General features: G+C 51.7%; 5 protein-coding genes across 5 annotated transcripts; all 5 read right to left on the bottom strand.

The window, feature by feature from the left end:
• Nucleotides 1-2,999: 2,999 nt before the first annotated feature.
• On the bottom strand, nt 3,000-3,224 carry COCVIDRAFT_113117 (hypothetical protein; the record flags this gene model as incomplete). Its single annotated transcript, XM_014695877.1, has 1 exon — nt 3,000-3,224. A coding segment is annotated over one exon (225 nt), but the record flags the coding sequence as incomplete, so codon positions are not given.
• Nucleotides 3,225-3,254: 30 nt separating this feature from the next.
• Nucleotides 3,255-4,604, bottom strand: COCVIDRAFT_113143 (hypothetical protein; the record flags this gene model as incomplete). Its single annotated transcript, XM_014695876.1, has 2 exons — nt 3,255-3,977; nt 4,035-4,604. Coding segments are annotated over 2 exons (1,293 nt in total), but the record flags the coding sequence as incomplete, so codon positions are not given.
• A 3,756-nt stretch (nt 4,605-8,360) lies between these two features.
• COCVIDRAFT_60208 (hypothetical protein) lies at nt 8,361-10,322 on the bottom strand (the record flags this gene model as incomplete). The annotated part of the gene is made up of 6 exons (XM_014695875.1): nt 8,361-8,557; nt 8,591-9,167; nt 9,281-9,325; nt 9,613-9,950; nt 10,029-10,092; nt 10,254-10,322. Coding segments are annotated over 6 exons (1,290 nt in total), but the record flags the coding sequence as incomplete, so codon positions are not given.
• A 2,121-nt stretch (nt 10,323-12,443) lies between these two features.
• On the bottom strand, nt 12,444-13,074 carry COCVIDRAFT_55488 (hypothetical protein; the record flags this gene model as incomplete). The annotated part of the gene is made up of 2 exons (XM_014695874.1): nt 12,444-12,510; nt 12,560-13,074. Coding segments are annotated over 2 exons (582 nt in total), but the record flags the coding sequence as incomplete, so codon positions are not given.
• A 1,698-nt stretch (nt 13,075-14,772) lies between these two features.
• COCVIDRAFT_113150 (hypothetical protein) lies at nt 14,773-15,672 on the bottom strand (the record flags this gene model as incomplete). Its single annotated transcript, XM_014695873.1, has 1 exon — nt 14,773-15,672. One exon carries the CDS (start codon nt 15,670-15,672, stop codon nt 14,773-14,775), a length of 900 nt encoding a protein of 299 aa, XP_014551359.1.
• Between the last annotated feature and the right edge of the window lie 880 nt (nt 15,673-16,552).

Below are 16,552 nucleotides of genomic sequence, written 5' to 3'. Positions count from 1 at the left end.
CCCCCCCCCCACCCATGCAAAGACAAGCCCCAAGAGAGAGTAAGTAGTAGAGAAAAAGAGGGGTTCTGACAATAACCCGCTAGTTCATTACTTTTCCGCGCCCCGACCCCCTCCTCATGCACTCCGCGGAGCAAACCCATGGGCTTTCTTTCTTTCCCTTTTGCGACCCTGCATACTTTTACGGACTTGGGGACGAGGTAAAAATGAAATGAAATCATGGGCGCTTTTTTTTGGTCTCTTGCGTTTTAGGCCTTGATACATGCACACACACACACACACACACACGCAAATGCCCATGTAAATCCTTGGTCATTCAAGAGTGTGGTAGTAAAAGAGGCAAGTTACATATGAACCGGGGAAAAGCTATTAACATATGCGTTTTTGTCAAATGCTGCTATTCTCTGACAAATCTGTAAACTGAGGAGAAGGGGGGGGGAAGAGAAAACGGTTTGGTGACGTTTTAATTATCGCCTTTTTTTTTTCTTTGGCTTTCAATGCGTTAAATTCACGTCTTGGAAAGTAAGTTAGTTCAGATTTGGAACCACAGAGAGAGAGAAAGCGCGCGCGAACAAGGCAAGAAAAAAAAGCAAGTTCGCAAAAAAACAAACAAACACAGCAGTTGTTAAAATACCGCCAAAGAAAAAAAAGTCAAGCTTTCTTTGTTGCAACGGGAGTTGCCGAGATGCGGCGGTCATTTTTTTTTGGTCTTGGGGGAAGAGCTACTTTAGTTACAAACTAGGTGTACTTTGGACCGTCAAGTGCACATCTATTTCTTTTTTTGGACATGGGCGGGATTAAACCAGGCCAGTCGGCGCATGATTGCAACATGCGGCAGGTCAAGGGGAGGGATCGGCCTCCGTGCGTGGTTTTACGGCAAGAGCATGTGCGATGCCGCTCAAAATGCCGATAGCATGCGTGTGTGTACTATGTGTGCATGTGTGTGGACTTGGATGGATGAGGAAAGTGCAAAAGGTGCGGGAATAAGGGCCAGGCAGTGGGGAGGGTCGAGGGGGAGAGGGGGGCGAAGTGCCATCATTGGGTGCAACCGTAACGATACCAAGGGAATTGTGGGTATAGTGACGTCTTGGGGGGGTGTCGCGAGTCGAGTCGAGTTAGGCGTACTGGTACTTTGCCTAGGTAAGTAGTGTGAGTTTGGTTGGTTGTAATTATGTCGTGCATGGGATTCTTGGTTCAACGGCGCTGCGACGGTGAGATGATTAGCTGAAAAGGGTGATTGGAAAGACCATGGCGGGCTATCCAATCCTCTTTTCGCTTGCAAGACGTAATAGTCTAAGTTGATCAAAGGGCATCGTGAGGGACGACTCGACTTTTGGGGCCATGCCCTCCCCCAACCGGATTTTGCAACGCAAAGTCCGAAGTTCCACGCCAATGAACACCTGACTATCACGCCATACACCGTATCCACAGCGCCCGTTGATCTCTGGGCTTGCCTCCACTGTTGCTTGCGCCCACCTCACCGCCCGTGCAGGCCCCAGCCCGCCGACTCATGCAACCGTCTCCCATCTCAAACATGTCACGCCTGACGACCCGTATCATACCAGCCCGCCGCCCCCGTGCCTAGGACCCTTTTTTGTTTCACCACCCCAGCTGCAGAGCACTGCCAAGTGCTTGTGTCTAATATCTGAATTTCAAAGGGTGTGGCATTGCTATTTTGCTCGACTGCCGCCATAGATTGCATTTCCGCGATAAGCGAAAAAACGGATCCTCCAAGTGCCGAAATTGCTTCGTGAGGAGCGAGTGACGGCCAATACAACACGGGCCATGTATAGAACCTGTATGATATTGTAGAGATACGCGAAATGTGGAAATTACACTGGGCTAGATCTTTGATACAGAAGAGAGAATATGGAGAGAGAGAAAAGGGGAAAGAGTCATGTGCCGAACAAGGTAAACTCGATGTTGCATTCTATGCATTTCCTTAATGCAGTAATCTTCTCGTTCAATGGAAGAAGATAATAAGAAAGGGGGAGCGATGGATACATACTGTGTAGATCTGGTAGTGATAGGAGAGAGAGAGAGAGAGAGAGAGATGTGTTGCATGATCGGTGTGACTGCGGACCAACTTCTAGTCCCGAGAACCAAACAAAACTCGTAGCCTCTTTGCTTAGTAGTACGTAGTAGCAAGTAGTACACATTCAACACCACAAAGAGGCAAATTCATCTCCAACCCACAGTAAACCACTCTCTCCAACCGTGTCCCCTCATTATTGCCCTTCTCATCTACGCACCAAATACCCCAATCTCCAACCCTATTCTCAACGGTTTCTACCCCGAATCACTGGGTCCAGCCACCTCCCCCTTGCATACCAAAAAATCCTTCCCGCACCACGTCGTTGAGTGGGCGAACGGTGGTCCCCAAGCCCACGGGATTGGGGCTAGAATGTTGAAGCAAGGGGGTGGCGGGGAAGCTTTTTTTTTCTGGCTGCGAAGTACATGCCCGGGACGAACAGTGCTAGGTAACTGGTTAGGAAGGGGAAAAAAAGGCGCCCTATAGCAATAGGCCTCGGGTAACAACACCGAGGGACATGGTAGTTCCGTGCCAGCGCAGCTAGCACCGAGTACGTACCAGTAAATGCAGCACAAACAGCAATGCAAGAAGAACAAGTGTTTTGTCAGGTTGGAAATCAACCGTAATGTAGTCGTGATTCTCTAGCGCTTCTCTTGCGCCTTTGGTATCTAAATTGAATCCGACTTTGCTTCAACCGTCGTCAAAACCCTATGAACAAGAACGAAAAAGAACGCCTCTGCTTCCCAAATCTAAAAGACTCCTCAGGAGCGTGTTTGGGACAAGCAACAAAAGAGAAGCCGTAATGATACATATCAATATAAAATAAGCCAGTATCAAAATCATACCCAGCCGGGTTTCGGTCGTGATACACTCTTGATCAATGTCAAACTGAAAACGCCGCCAAATTGCTCAGCATCAAGCCACAGTGGTGCATGAGCATAAGGACGAGTTTTGCAACGCCCGTGAATGTCTAGTCGTTGAAAATGGGGAACTCCGAAAACAAAACAACCTCGCCGGGTCGTGAGCCAGTTGCGCCGTTGCATGCCGAAGACCGCAGATATGGAGAAAAAAGTAGTGACGCCGGTGGACATGCAGCCCAGTATGCATAATTCAAATGATGCAAGTCGCTCTGATTGCATCGTCGTAATCGTGTGCCTTTTGAACATGGAAATGAGGGTGGGTGTGGTGGTGGTGGTAGTAGTAGTAAGGGTGCATTGGGTATGGCTCAGAAGAGACCTCCCTCAATGACGCCTGGCTCGTCGTCGCGAAGCTGGCCACCGCTCTTCTTGCGGGGCCATAGCTTGCTACTGACTCGCTTCCAACTATCTCTAGTAGCGCTAGCGAGACCATTGTGCTCTCCGCGGCTGTTGCGGGGGCTGGGGGTGCCGCTGCTCGGAGCGTTGTCGTAGTAGGCATGGTGGAAGTCAGTCATGGGGTATTCGCTCACAGGCGGAGTACCGGGTGGGGTGAGGGGATCGCTCATGCCAGAGGGGCTGCTTGCACTACCCGAGTCATCGGTCAATGCATCGCTACCGCTTGCGTAGCCCGAGGTGACGCGGGTTGCCGGTGGCGGGCCGGACGACGTTGGCTGAGAGTGGAAGCGAGCATGAGAGAATGGGCGGGATTGCATGAAGCCAGAAGTGAGCGAAGATGGCGCGGATGCGCGTTGGTGGGCGGGGACTGGCGGGTGTGAAGCACGAGAGAGCATGCTTCGCTCCTCGTAGCTGCGGGTCGACGAGCGCGAAATGTTACTTCCGGCATAGCTGTCGTGGCCGATGGTGGGATGTGCACTTTGTGGGCTGACCGAGTTCAGGAACGAGACCAATACACTCTCTTCCATGAGTTCGTTGATCTTGGCCACGGCACTGTCCAATGATGATGGGTGAGGAGGGACGTAGGAGTCGGATAGGCTGAGCAGATTGTCACGGACTTCGGCTGGAAGGTTGACCTATGGTTGGTTAGTAAGTTGGCGGGGGAGGAGTGATTGTGGGCAGCAGTTGCTTACTTCGCGCGGGCCTGACTCGCGAATGTAGGCATCGATCAAGCGACGCCAGAGCATGAGGACGTAGGCGCACTCGTCCGATAGCGGTGAGATTGGGCTGCCAGGATGGCGGCTGACCATCTTGGAGTAGTGCTTGCGATAGCGGGAGGCATCCATTGTGAATTCGAGGTTCTCGAGGCAGTGGTTCTGCGAGAGAAAGGCCATGAAGGAAGTGAGGGTGTATGGGGGAGGGGCGGTGTTGTTGAGTATCTCTGCGAGGTTTGGTTTGCGGCATTGTGGGCTGGGAATGTTCTTTGGAATGGAGACGGTCAAGGGCGCGGGCTGCGCATGGTGGTGGTAGTCGGCCATGGCCATGTTGGAATGGTGGCCGTCAAAGTCGACGGGGGAGCGGGCGGGGGAGCTCGAGGCGGTCGACGACGTCTTTATGGAGAGGGCGTGTGCGGCGGGCTTCCGGGTGACCATGACGCTCTTCCAGAATTGCTTGTAGACACGGCGGGCGTTGTTCCTGCTCTGCTCGTCGAAGCCGTCGCAGGGACAGAGGTGGACTTGTTGGGCCAGCTTGACGGCGGGAGGGCACTCGGTTCAGCGAGAACCTAGTGTCGACAGGCCAGCGGGAGGGTGGGTGGATTAGGACGTCGACGGCAGCAGCATCGAGGGCTGGATTGGTGGAGGGCGGGCAGGCGTGCTTGTATAGTGTGTGTGTGTGTGTGTGTGTGTGGGTGGGGGTGAGTGTGTGTATGTGTATGTGTGGTGGTGGTGCTAGTAAGACAGGCAGGGCGGTGGATGTGCGTCAGGTCAGGACGTGGTGCATCTGCGGCTCAGCGTGGTTTTGAGCGAAGCGCCGTCGAGAGTCAGGGAGTCGGTCGCTGGCGTCGCCGGGCCCATGCGTGGGCAGAAAGCTCAGTCAGAGGGCACGGGCCCGTCCCCACCCAGCGGTTTGGCCATCACGGAGCATGAGGACAGGACGGCTTCGTCTGCTAAAAGCGGCCACGCGCGCCTTCGCTGCCATTGGCCGCCGCTGCCTTCTGGAAGACGCACGCCCGCCCCACCACCGCTGCACCGCACCACCACCACTACCACCACCACCATCCCGGCCGAAACTGCGCGCCCCCCTCGCCTGCTGGCGCCCTGCTCCACCATTCGCCACGTCCGATGTGGTCATGGTGCTGCTGCTGAGCTTGTCTTGTGTACCCGTCCCTGTATGTGCGACTGCTAATGCGACGCCCGCTGCTCCTCGCCGCCTGCCATGGGTCTTGAGCATACCCTCACTACTGCTGCTGCTGCTGCTGCCATCATCATCATCATCCTCACTCCATCCTCACTCCACTGCTCCCCACCCACAGTCCCGTGACCGCTGCACAGAAGGAAAGAAGAGAAGAGAAGAAAAGAAAAGAAAAGAAAAAACTTCCCCCCAAAAAGAAAAGCAGCCGGCATACTGGATGACGGCGCTATGCTCTGGCCTGCTCCGACGGCGTGGATGCCAGTAGAGTAGTACCACTGCCCGCTGCCCACTGCCACTGCCACTGCCTGCTGCAGCCCAGCACGGTTGTTGTTGTTATCTGACCCCAGCAGCCTTGTCCGTCGTCGGCTGCTCTGTCGCTCCGCCGCCGTCATCCTCTTGCTCTTTCTCGCCCTAATGTCCGCGCCCTCGCTCGGCCCTTTTCTCTCTTCAAGCATCAAAGGCCTACTACACCATGGCCCCCGCCGTGTCGACTCTTTCCTTTTGCAGTCGCATTGTTGCGCGTACACCCGCTGCTAGCTGTCTTGGTTGCCGCAGCCGCCGCCTCTCCACACTGACAAAACTACCTACTGGCATTACAGCATGAGGGTGAGTGAGTGAGTGAGCGAGCGGGACGAGCAGCAGTATGCACGCCTGAGGCCTCAGGCCGCCGCTTGACGGCAAAACGACGGCCGCCGCCCGACTCGCCCGACGACATCACTAATCCGCCATATGACTCTGCTGGCTCGCTCTACCACATGTCCATGGCCGCCGTCTGTATACTGACTCTTGGTGTGTGTCTACTTATGTCGGTACTTGTCGTGCTTTGTCCATGAGCCAGCCACACTGCACTTCACTCACTCACTCACGCACTCACCAACCCGACTCACCCAACCGCCGTCGACACGCTTGCCAGCGCCGTCGCTGGTGCAATGCAACGCTCGCCTTGGGCCTCGTCACACACGGCCAATCATGCCCACCCGCTCCCCTCAGACAGGCGAACGGGCCGTGCACGGCCACAGGCTTGGCATTGGCCCTATGCCTGGGGACAAACGCGTCCCTGCCCACACGTCTGGCCGGGAGCCGTCTCCGTATAGCCACAAATACCTGACACAAGACAATCCTCACCCATCCATGATCCGCACGCTGTCTCTACTACGCAATCGAGATTCCAGTCTGCCGCCTTAGTGCCTTACTCTACTCTTCTAGATGCCATGTTTCCCCTCCTATCCTGCATGTAGCATACCTTCCCCTCTCTGCTGTTCATGCCTTCCCCAAACCCCCTTCCTTCTGTCTATCTAGACTTCCATGGCCCATCCATCCGCCCTCTGCCGTTGTCCGTCGCGGTCCGACTCTGGCTTTTTTTTTCCTGCTAGCTGCCATCATACCCTCCTACGTAAACCCACTTAGTCAGACCACACACCGCTTACCCCTGCCTGCTCACCTTCTGCTCTGGCAGCCGTGTCATCGAAGAAGACTTCTCGAAGCTTTTGCGCTCTTCTAGAATCCTGCCTGATGCCGTTTAGGGCCGTCTGCCCGCTCTTGCCTGTCGATCCATCAACCATGCCGCATAATACCCGGCCTACTAACACCAATGCCTGTCATCTCATCTTCACCTCGGACAAGCCCACACACCCGACGCATCCTTATGCTGTTGGGATGCTGCTTCGGCCCATCTGGCGAGCCTCTTGTCGCTGCTGTTGCTGCCGCACTTTGCATGTCCTTGTCTGCCTGCCTGCCTGCCTTGTTTACACTACCTGCCGTGTTCGCTCTTGCTTTGCGCCTCGCCGCTTCGTGTTCCCTCTTTCCGACAATAGCCGACTCAACGATTCAGTCCCCAACTCAAGTTCCAGATCTCCTTACTACCGAAAATTTTTGTGTTCCGCCCAAACAAAGACAAACTCGGCTCAGTAGCCCCAAGAGAAAACCTGCCATGACGCAGCTTGTGGACCGCTTTGTCCTCGTTGGTCCCAAGTCGGAAGGAAAACGTCTCTCATCTTCTCTCCGCTTCACCGCTTCGTGGCGTTTGCTTTTTTTTCCTTCTTTGCCTTTGGCTTCCCCATTTCTCACGTCTGTTCAAGCACCATGGATGAAACTAAGTGGCTGCCTTGGCATCCATGTGCACACACTTACGTTCGAGCCTGATGTCGGCACGGCTTACCCTCTCCTTGCATATGGTGGCGCCGACTATGCAGAGCCATGGCTGCTTTTTTCCCTTTCTCTCTTGCTCTTGCTCTCTGTCCTGCTGGAGCCTCTCAGCCGCGGGCTTCCCTTTCCCAACGACCACGTTTTCGGGAAAAGCAATCTGTATTGCACCGGCCGTTTGATTGCAAACAATATACCCGTCTTATATGACCGTGTCAGCCGCGTTGATGATGTTGCATCGCATATTCGTCAAAGTGGAACCTGAGGCCCTAAGCACGGCAGAGGATAGACAGAGACCGAAGCAGAGCAGAAGCTGATTCCTGTATTTTCAATCTTAACCCGCTAGGCTCTGCTCAAAGAGCTTGGACTGCAACCACCTCTCTGTCTCTTTTTGATTTTCCTTTGCTGGTTATGGACCCGGCGGTGGGTAGTCATAGCTGACCAGACCAAAAAGGCCAGGTATATTTGAAACCGGCCCAGATGGAGCGCGCTGACACCATTCCTCTCCAGGCACGGATCATGTGCGGGTTAGTTAGCAAAATATTGATTTGACAATAAACCTCCATCTGGAGTAGAGTATAGAGAAGGGGGAAAAACAAAGGCGGCAAAAAGGCGACATGCTGGCGGTCAATCAAACATGCTTCAAACATATGTCTCGAGCCACATGCTGGCGTCGATCCTATGCGGCCAGTTCGAGCCTCGCTTCTCCCCCCAAGCCGCGCGTGTGATGACAACGATGATGGAATCTAGCTGACTAGTAGCCGAGCGACGTTTTACCTAGGCCGCCTGTAACACGTCTGTGGAACCGCTCGGGCTACCTGTCTCCCCGGAACATGACTTTCGTGGGGACTCCCATGCTTCCCACGCCCTTGGTTTGTTTCACACTTTTCTTGGGAATGTGGGACAGACGGGGTGGAAGGGTCGCTCTAATTACTGTAGTATACCAATAGTTCAAATGCTCGTTAATCGGAAGTGCATGGTCCCGTTGGTGAAATCTGCAGCCGCATCCCGGCCTTGGTCTCGAGCGCGGCAACATCAAGATTCCATCCTTTGGTCCTCATTTCGTCGCCGTATTTGTCAAACATCCTCCGCACCTCGTACAGCGTATCTTTTAGCTCACCCACCAACCCATGCTTTGTTGCCGCCTTAGCCGCCCCAGACGCTACTACACCGTCCGGCTTACCCCCTAACCCACTTCTTGTTCCTCCACCATCACCACCACCACGTTGCCTTCTCTCCGCAATGAGCAGTGCATGTGCCCACGCCCTAAGCTGATCAATCGGTCCGCACCCAGCCTTGAGCACGATGACAGCTTCGTAAGCGGCAGGTTCCCCAGTCGCCCAAAGCACGTAATCCTCGGCCTCGAAAATGCTCAGTAAATCGTATACATCGACTTCGCTTTCGCCATCGCCGCCGCCGCCGCTGCAAAACGCCAGCGACCCGCTCAGCTTATCACGCCTACCAATCCGGCCTAGCAGTTCCGACAGAGAGGTACCAATCCTACACTTGCCAAGTACCTCGTCATCTGCCCACCGCAGCACGCCACCTCTTTCAAAGATGCGTTCACGCACAGACACCTCTTTAGGACTGAGCACTATTCCATACTGCAAGATGTGACTGAAGAGAATATTGGCTCTCTGTCGATTAAGCGATTGCATGCTGACGGCTCGTACTGCCGCGTAGTTTGTGGCCAGATGTATGACCAAGAGTAGTATAAGCGTGCACCAAGTTGCTAGATCCGATGTGATATGCGATACCACAAAGCTTCCTGCCTGTATGCAATCGTCCGTTGTTAATCCGGCAGTTTACTTGATCTTTTTCGTCCGTTCATGACTTGGAACAGACGGGAGAGGGAGAGATAGGATAAATGAGGGTAAGTACTTACCAACATGCCTAGCAAGGATATGACTGTTTCCTGACTGGAATCTTTCTATTGAAACTCCCATTAGCCTCGCAAGTATATCTTCGTATAGTCGTTGCTGTTTTAACGACCCCTGGTTGAAGTTTCCCCTCTTGACCATGTCCTCGTGACCCCGATTCTACTAATTCCGTTTATTGGACACGGCTTACTATCTTTCTTGACTCGTTGCCCTCCCGTTTCTTCTTCCAGCTTACCCGGCGATAATTGAGATGAGATGATGAAACACACCAATACACGACATGTGTTCAATCAATTAAGAGAGAAGAGAGGAAAGAAGAAGGGGCGATCAAACTTACGGCATTGACTTCTCCCAAATTTCCCGCAGTAGCAAAATGCGCGCTCAAACTCGCTTTTGAGCTCCCCGCACAAACACCACACAATGACCTCAGACAGCTCGCAAAGCTCAAGACAGCTACCCGCAGCGGCTTAGGGAACCCAGGACTCAAACAGTCGAGAATCATGCCCGAGTCATTCAAAATATCCGCAGTGAGACGGTACATTTTGCACTCTGGCTCGAGTGCCGTGCCGAACCGATCCGCAAAGGCTATTGTTGCCATGCGGCCTACGGATTCCTGGAGGACGGAGAGGAGCAATGCAGCGGTAGGTGTGGCATTGGAATCACCCACTCCCACGCCTTTGGTGAATTAGAGGCGATAATTGACAGTGAGGGTTATAGACAAGATAGAGTAGGAAAAAAATGTAAGAAACGAACCTTGTAACACCGCCCTCGAAGCCAACATACCTGCAATCGATGACGAAAAGGCTTGAAGTGAATCCTGTGTTTGCCATTATTTCCTATCCCAAACACTCCATTCTTCCTTTCTCTTTCTCTTACTCGACCGTCTCTTTCCTCATCCTTCCCCCACCCCTCCACATACACACACACCACCCCAAAGCGACAGAAAGAAAAGAAGAAGAGAAAAAAAGGCAGACTCACAAAAATCTGATACTCAACATAATCCTCCGTAACACTCTGCGGAAACCCACTCGGCAAAAACACATCAATGGCATACTGAAGCACGCTTTTATGCGCTTGCTCAGGAATCTACACATGAATCAGCAACCCCACAGAATCATCCAAAAGAAGCACTGTTTGCACTTCTTCCCCCCCCCCTCACTAAACACAAAACCAAAAAAATAAATAAATAAAGAAGATAAAGAAATATGCGTACGATAATATCAACTCTCTTCTCCCCATCATACTTCCCAGCAGCTTGCCTAGTATTCAACGCTGACGACGAAGACAAAACATAGGTCCGAACCACCTTCCCCGCCTCATCCTGCTCACTCATTTGAGCCAGAATACCGGGTTGCAGCGCCATTTTTCACGTCGCTCTCTTGCTTGCGCGATTTGTTTTTTTTGGTGGTGGTGGTTTAGTTGGCTGGGAAAGAAGGTGTGTGGAGGATGCATTGGGGTTGGGTGGGGGCGGGTTGAGGGTCGTAGGGAAGTTGGTGGGGTGGGAGGGGTGGGATGAACCCGGGAGTGTGGTACTGGGGACACGGGGAGGTTGAGTGAGATGGGCGTGTTGGGGTTTTTTTGCGCGGTTGAGGGGGCGAAGGTGAGGATAGGGGAGGGAGGAGATAGAGATACTCATGTGTTTTTTTTTTTTTTTTTTTTTTGGGGGGGGGGGGGGGGGGGGGGGGGGGGGGGGGGGGGGGGGGGGGGAGGGGGGGGGGGGGAGATAGAGATACTCATGTGTTTTTTTTTTTTTTTTTTTTGGGGGGGGGGGGCTGTACGGGTTGTGATGGGGGATGGTTGGTGGTGGCTTGCCTTGCTATCATTTGTATTACATCCACAGGTGCTTGTCTATTTGTGTTGTATAGTTTTTTTTGACGGTCAATAGATTTTATGGGATTTAGGATGATGGAAATTATCTAAATCCGATTACAATGGAGATTTATGTGTGGATATCGTACACCCTGCTTTCCTCGCTAGCGGTTTGAATAGTAAATCTACGGGTACACTACACAATTGCTTCAGTCGCTATGTATGTCTCAGGAAAGAGCCTGAAGACGGAGGTTGATATCAAATCATGTACTCACTTAACTTTTTTTTACAGTCGTTTGCTATATAGCGTATCAGAGCGATTATCTTAAGAAAGAATGGCAGGCCATACCCCAACCTACCGGAATTGGGTATCAAAGAAAATCTGTAGCCAAAGTAAAATGATTCAGGTGAGCAATCAATATATATGCATATATCCTTTCTCATACTATGGGAAGCCAGCACATACTCTTGAATATGTAAACATAGGAAATATCAACTACGTCATTGTTCTCGAGGTCTTACACACACCCAACCCTTTATCATACAGGAATGGAGTAGTGTAGTTAACGTAATCGATATAGCGCTTCAACTACACATGAATATCTAAAGCTTTGAATCTCTAATCCCGTAAGTTTCAACGGTAGTTATTTTGTCAAGGAGACAAGGTGCTGTGGTGAAAAGAAGCTGGTGATAGAATCTCAAGGATAGATCAGGTAGTTATGACAACAAGCAAGAACAACAATGATAGGAACAGTGTGGTCTCAGTATCGGCATCCACCCCAGTACTTCTTCGGACTCTGAGTAAATACATACGCAATGGTGATATTATATTAGGGAGTTTGTCCATGGCGAGCTTTAAGAACTCATGCTATGATAGCTACTTATTCTACTACCCTTCTTTGATACCCGATTCCACCACGTTGGGGTGGAGCCTGCCATTCTTCATGAGAAAAGTACTCCGATACGTTGTATGCCAAACAAGTACAAAATCTTAAAGCCTTTCCGCTGCCTGATACCCCCAAGCAAATATAGTCTCTTCGTGGTCGAGTATGCTCAGAGCCTGTTATTCCGGCATCGATTACAGATCTTCGTTCTATACTTCGAACAGCTGTTTACAAACTTTAGACGATAATCAAATGTTCCACACACTTCCCATTCACCGTCGTCCTCAGCATATGTTCGTTCCCACTGGTGGGCACATTCGCCAGAGGACTGTTTAACATCGTTGGCAATTGCGGATCCTCCCGCCACGGTTGTGAGTCGCATGCGCAGACCTGCCTCAAGTGTTTCGGGCATCGCGATTTGGTGGCGCCGGCCATTTCTAGCTTGTCTGTTGGCGATGAGGCGATCTTCGTGCATGTGAGGGTAGGGACAGGTCTTCCATGGCTTTGCGCAAATGTAACAGAACTCCGTGCCGCATCGACATCTACCCCATTGTCAGTGATGATCAAATTCAGACTCTACTTCGTTCTTACCGCATATGGTAGCAGCCCACAGTTAGCTCGACCAATGTTCTGCAGTTAGGACATTGCTGCCACTCCTCTTTAGTGGCTACTTCTATCAGTGCCTGGACGGATGGATCTTTTGGGCAGACCCCATTGTGTCTTGGGTTTCGACAAATAGCGCAGGTTTCCTTTTGGCAAGTTTGGCACACTGCAATATCAGCGGTGATATTACAAGGCTTGATAAACTTGGCACAACTTCGGTTACTGCAGTATACAGGATTCGGCGTCGTCAGCTCCATCTGTTTGTCTTCGTATTCTGCCATTAGTGATGGTGGACACAATTGCTTGCAAAGAGGCATCGGCAAGGATTTGCCACAGCACCGAGGTGGAAACAGGGTAGTATCTGCCAGACTAGTGTGAAACAAGTCACTCAAGCACGTCCTGCAGTAAGCGTGAGCGGAGTCTTCTGTCGATCGCTTGCAGGAAAGCTCGAGTGCATCGAAGCGCGGATGCAATTCCATACAGGCAGAACATAAAATATGGGTTGCATGCTCGCCATCAGTTGCTGCCTTCCCCTTGCGTTTTCCCTTGAACTCGGAAGGGCCAGGTTCGCTGTATAGATCATGGTTAAACGCGGCAGCTGATTCAATATCGTGTTTTATGTGCTTATAAATGTCCATTATCGTCAATGTCTCCATGCGTAGGTCCACACCTTGTGTTAGGTTTAGGTCCTGGTCTTCATCATTGGCCTTCGGTGGTTGCACCATGTCGCCTCTCTTCGACAATGGGACGTGCTCGTTAGCTATACCACGAATTCTACACGCGAGGTCGTGGTCCTCTTCCGCTTGCCTCTCTTCCCGAAGAAGTTCATCAATCATAGCTTGATTGTCTTGATCTTCTTTGAGGAGATCCATAGCAAAGGCCTGGTCTTGCAAGAGTAACAAGCTGCGTTCCAGTTCATTCTGCAATATATTCCAGGCAATACAATCAACCCCTTCGTTCGGGTCTTGCAGAACTGACTGGATGTCGGCAAGCTGCAATTGAATTGCCAGTAGTGCCGTCCTTGGATCAATGCCTACCAGTCCCATGATTGTTTGGGAGGTTTTACACTATAGTAAGTGACGACTGATGAGGGGTGCTGGCCTCACTTTGTGATTGTATTCTTGTGGGGCTTCTGTAGTTTGTTTCGGTAAAAGCCCGTCAAGCTTCGATAACCACTCACTCCAGGTGAGATTAAATATGTGCCCACTGAAGGACCATGCAAAAGCACAGAATATGGACAAGGCTGTTGTAATGCAAGGAAGACTCAAATAACAAAAAGACTTGATGCACAAGCTTGACGCAATTTTTGATTGTTTTGTGTGGGAGCTTCGCAAATGAGGCGGAGTAATATGTTGTTGTGAAAGTGCTTGAGCACGTGACTAAGCAGATAGACTGCATGACGACAAAGCCTCACAGGCCACTTGAACTCTTCAAGTCACTGCGATTGAGCAAATTAAGCGCAAACGGGCACCCATTTGGGGGAGGGGGGAGGGGGGAGGTCTCGCAGTCAAGCTACATGAGTGTATTATTGCGCCCTATTAGTTACACATCCTGTGCTTTCATTGAGCCAGAAACGAACACCTAGATGTACTAAGTAGTTGATTGTACTCAGACGCCCATTCTCTGCTGCCAGAGATCAGTGTTAATTCGTCTGTAATTGTAAACTAAATTAGTGGCAGGGCCGACCCGCCTCAACTAACCTCTCTATAGTAGAATTTCCCAACCAATCATCCATGACTCCCAAACATTCCCATGTCACCAATTCCATTGTATATGTGTATGTATATTGATATTTTTTATTATTCGAGAGGCCAAGCGAAAGGCTCTCTCCATGTGCTCGAAATTTGATATATAATCAAGTGGGTATCCGTGTTCTCAAATAAAATACAAAAAAAGAAGGAAGGAAAAAAAAAGAAATGTATCCCTTCTCCGCCTCTATGTCCCAGAGAAGAATAGATTGAAGAAGGATTTCCCGTTCCGTGAGGGGAGCCCAAGTTTTTTCCCCCAGAGAAAACAAATATGCTCCTGTATGTTTCTCCACACATTGCCCCTCAACGAGTGGAGTAATTCAATGTCGAGAGCGCCGGAGGGTATGCAAACGATGATACCAAACCAGGTAAAGGAAGACGACTTTTTTCCTCCCTCAAGGACAAAAAGAAAAAGGGGAGAGGAAGGGGAGGAGAGCAGGCACTCAACTCAACTCAACTATCCTCACTCCCCCTCCGCCATCCGCCCACCCGCCCAAACTTGACCTTCCCACCCAACCGCTCCACCTCCTCAACTGCCAAATCGCGCTGACGCTCCAGCTCTTTAATGTAATCAATAGCAACAGCAAGCACCATACTCTTACTGGGCTTGACGCCTCCCGACTCGGACGAGGCATCGCTCTGGGGCAAAAGCGGCACGGCCTTACGCAACCGCTCGAGCTCCGCGTTGAGCTTCTCACGGTACTTGCGCTCGACCTCGGTATGCGGCATGCACTGGGTTCGGGCGTGCTTGGCGGGGCTGGTGCTGCTACCGATGGCTGAGGGTTCCGAGGCCGGGCGGTGGATGCGAGGGCGGCCGCGTTTACGGGGGAGGGGTTTTGAGATGGGGTCCTGGGGTGAAGGGGTGGGATTGGTGGCTACTACGGAGGACAGAGAGGCGGGGCTGCCGTGGTTGCTCGGGGTGGGCAGGGGCGAGGGGACCGAGGGGGGAAAGGCTGACGACGCAGTGTATTCGGGCGATATGTAGCCGTGCTGGAAGTCGCCCGAGGTGCTGAGAGGCGTGGGCACGCCCGTTTGCCACATGGGAGCGAATTGGGGACTGGTGGGTAGGCCGTGGGTGGCGGATGGACAGACTATAGCCGAGGGGGGGCTCATGAAGCCATTGGGTAATGGGGCATTCCAGTTGAGAGAGTTGGTGGGATCCACCGGTTCGCTGGGCCGAGTGAAGCAGGGGCCGCTATTGCTGTCTAGGCTGCTATACTCGGATAATGAGGGATATGAGTCTCCGTAGCAGGGAGATCCGAGGTCGTCTGGAGATGGAAATGTCTCACTCTCTGGAGGAGAATACGTCGGATCTGGGCCTGCGGTGAACGCAGGGAGATTGTGCACAACCATTGCCAAAAAGAGAGAGTGTGAGAGAGAGAGGCAGCGAGGAGGGATTGAGCAAAAGTAAAGTAGTAGTTCAGGAAAAGGTACCTTCTCATATACCTTATTTGCAAGCCGACCCGTTTTTGCAAAGGCAGTAAAAGAGGAATTCACAAAAAAGCAAAAAGCTGAACATTCTTAACTCGTTTAATACTAGAATATTCCCCCGCAACAACCCGGTCTTGTCAGGCCCTGTCTTGCGAGGGCACATGCCAATACCTTGGGATCGAGAAATAGAGCCACAATCGCAAAACCAATGCAACTTGCATCGTACCAGTGTCAGGGGCCACGCACACACCGGCGTTTCCCATGCCTTTAACTCGAAAGACCAATGCATCACAACGACGTCAGCGCGGCTATCTGGTCTGCCTGTCTCGAATCTTCCCGACTAGGCGAGCACATTGTTGGATGTTCGGTGCAAAGGATGATGGAGGGAGGTGAGACTGTAACAACAACAAACTTGGACTTCTTTGTCCCTGCCGGCTTTTGCTTTTGATAGGTATTTTGCATGCTTACAAAACACTCAGAGGATGCAGAAATCATGCGAGTGTTTACATGTCTGCAACATCCAATCTTTTTGCCGAACTGCAAAAGGGTACTTTTCTTTTTTACCATTGCGCAACCGGGTAACATCACGATCTGATCTGCGGCAGGGCTTGGGGGACGTGGGGTGGCCCATATTTTGTGCGCAAAAACCCCTTTCGCCGTTGACGATGTGAGGGGGAAGGCATTTGTCGATGTTGAAAGGGTGCTGATTGTTGAAACGTCGATGACAGGCGGCATGCTAAAGTCGAACGAGGGCGGCTCGGCTTTACTTTATGGGATTCCTGGCCTATCCAATCAGCAGCCT

The sequence above is a fragment of the Bipolaris victoriae genome, assembly GCF_000527765.1.
Source record: "Bipolaris victoriae FI3 unplaced genomic scaffold scaffold_142, whole genome shotgun sequence".
Classification (NCBI taxonomy): Eukaryota; Fungi; Ascomycota; class Dothideomycetes; order Pleosporales; family Pleosporaceae; genus Bipolaris; species Bipolaris victoriae.
Note: the sequence above shows the minus strand (reverse complement) of the source record. Positions and strands in the feature narration are given on the sequence as shown.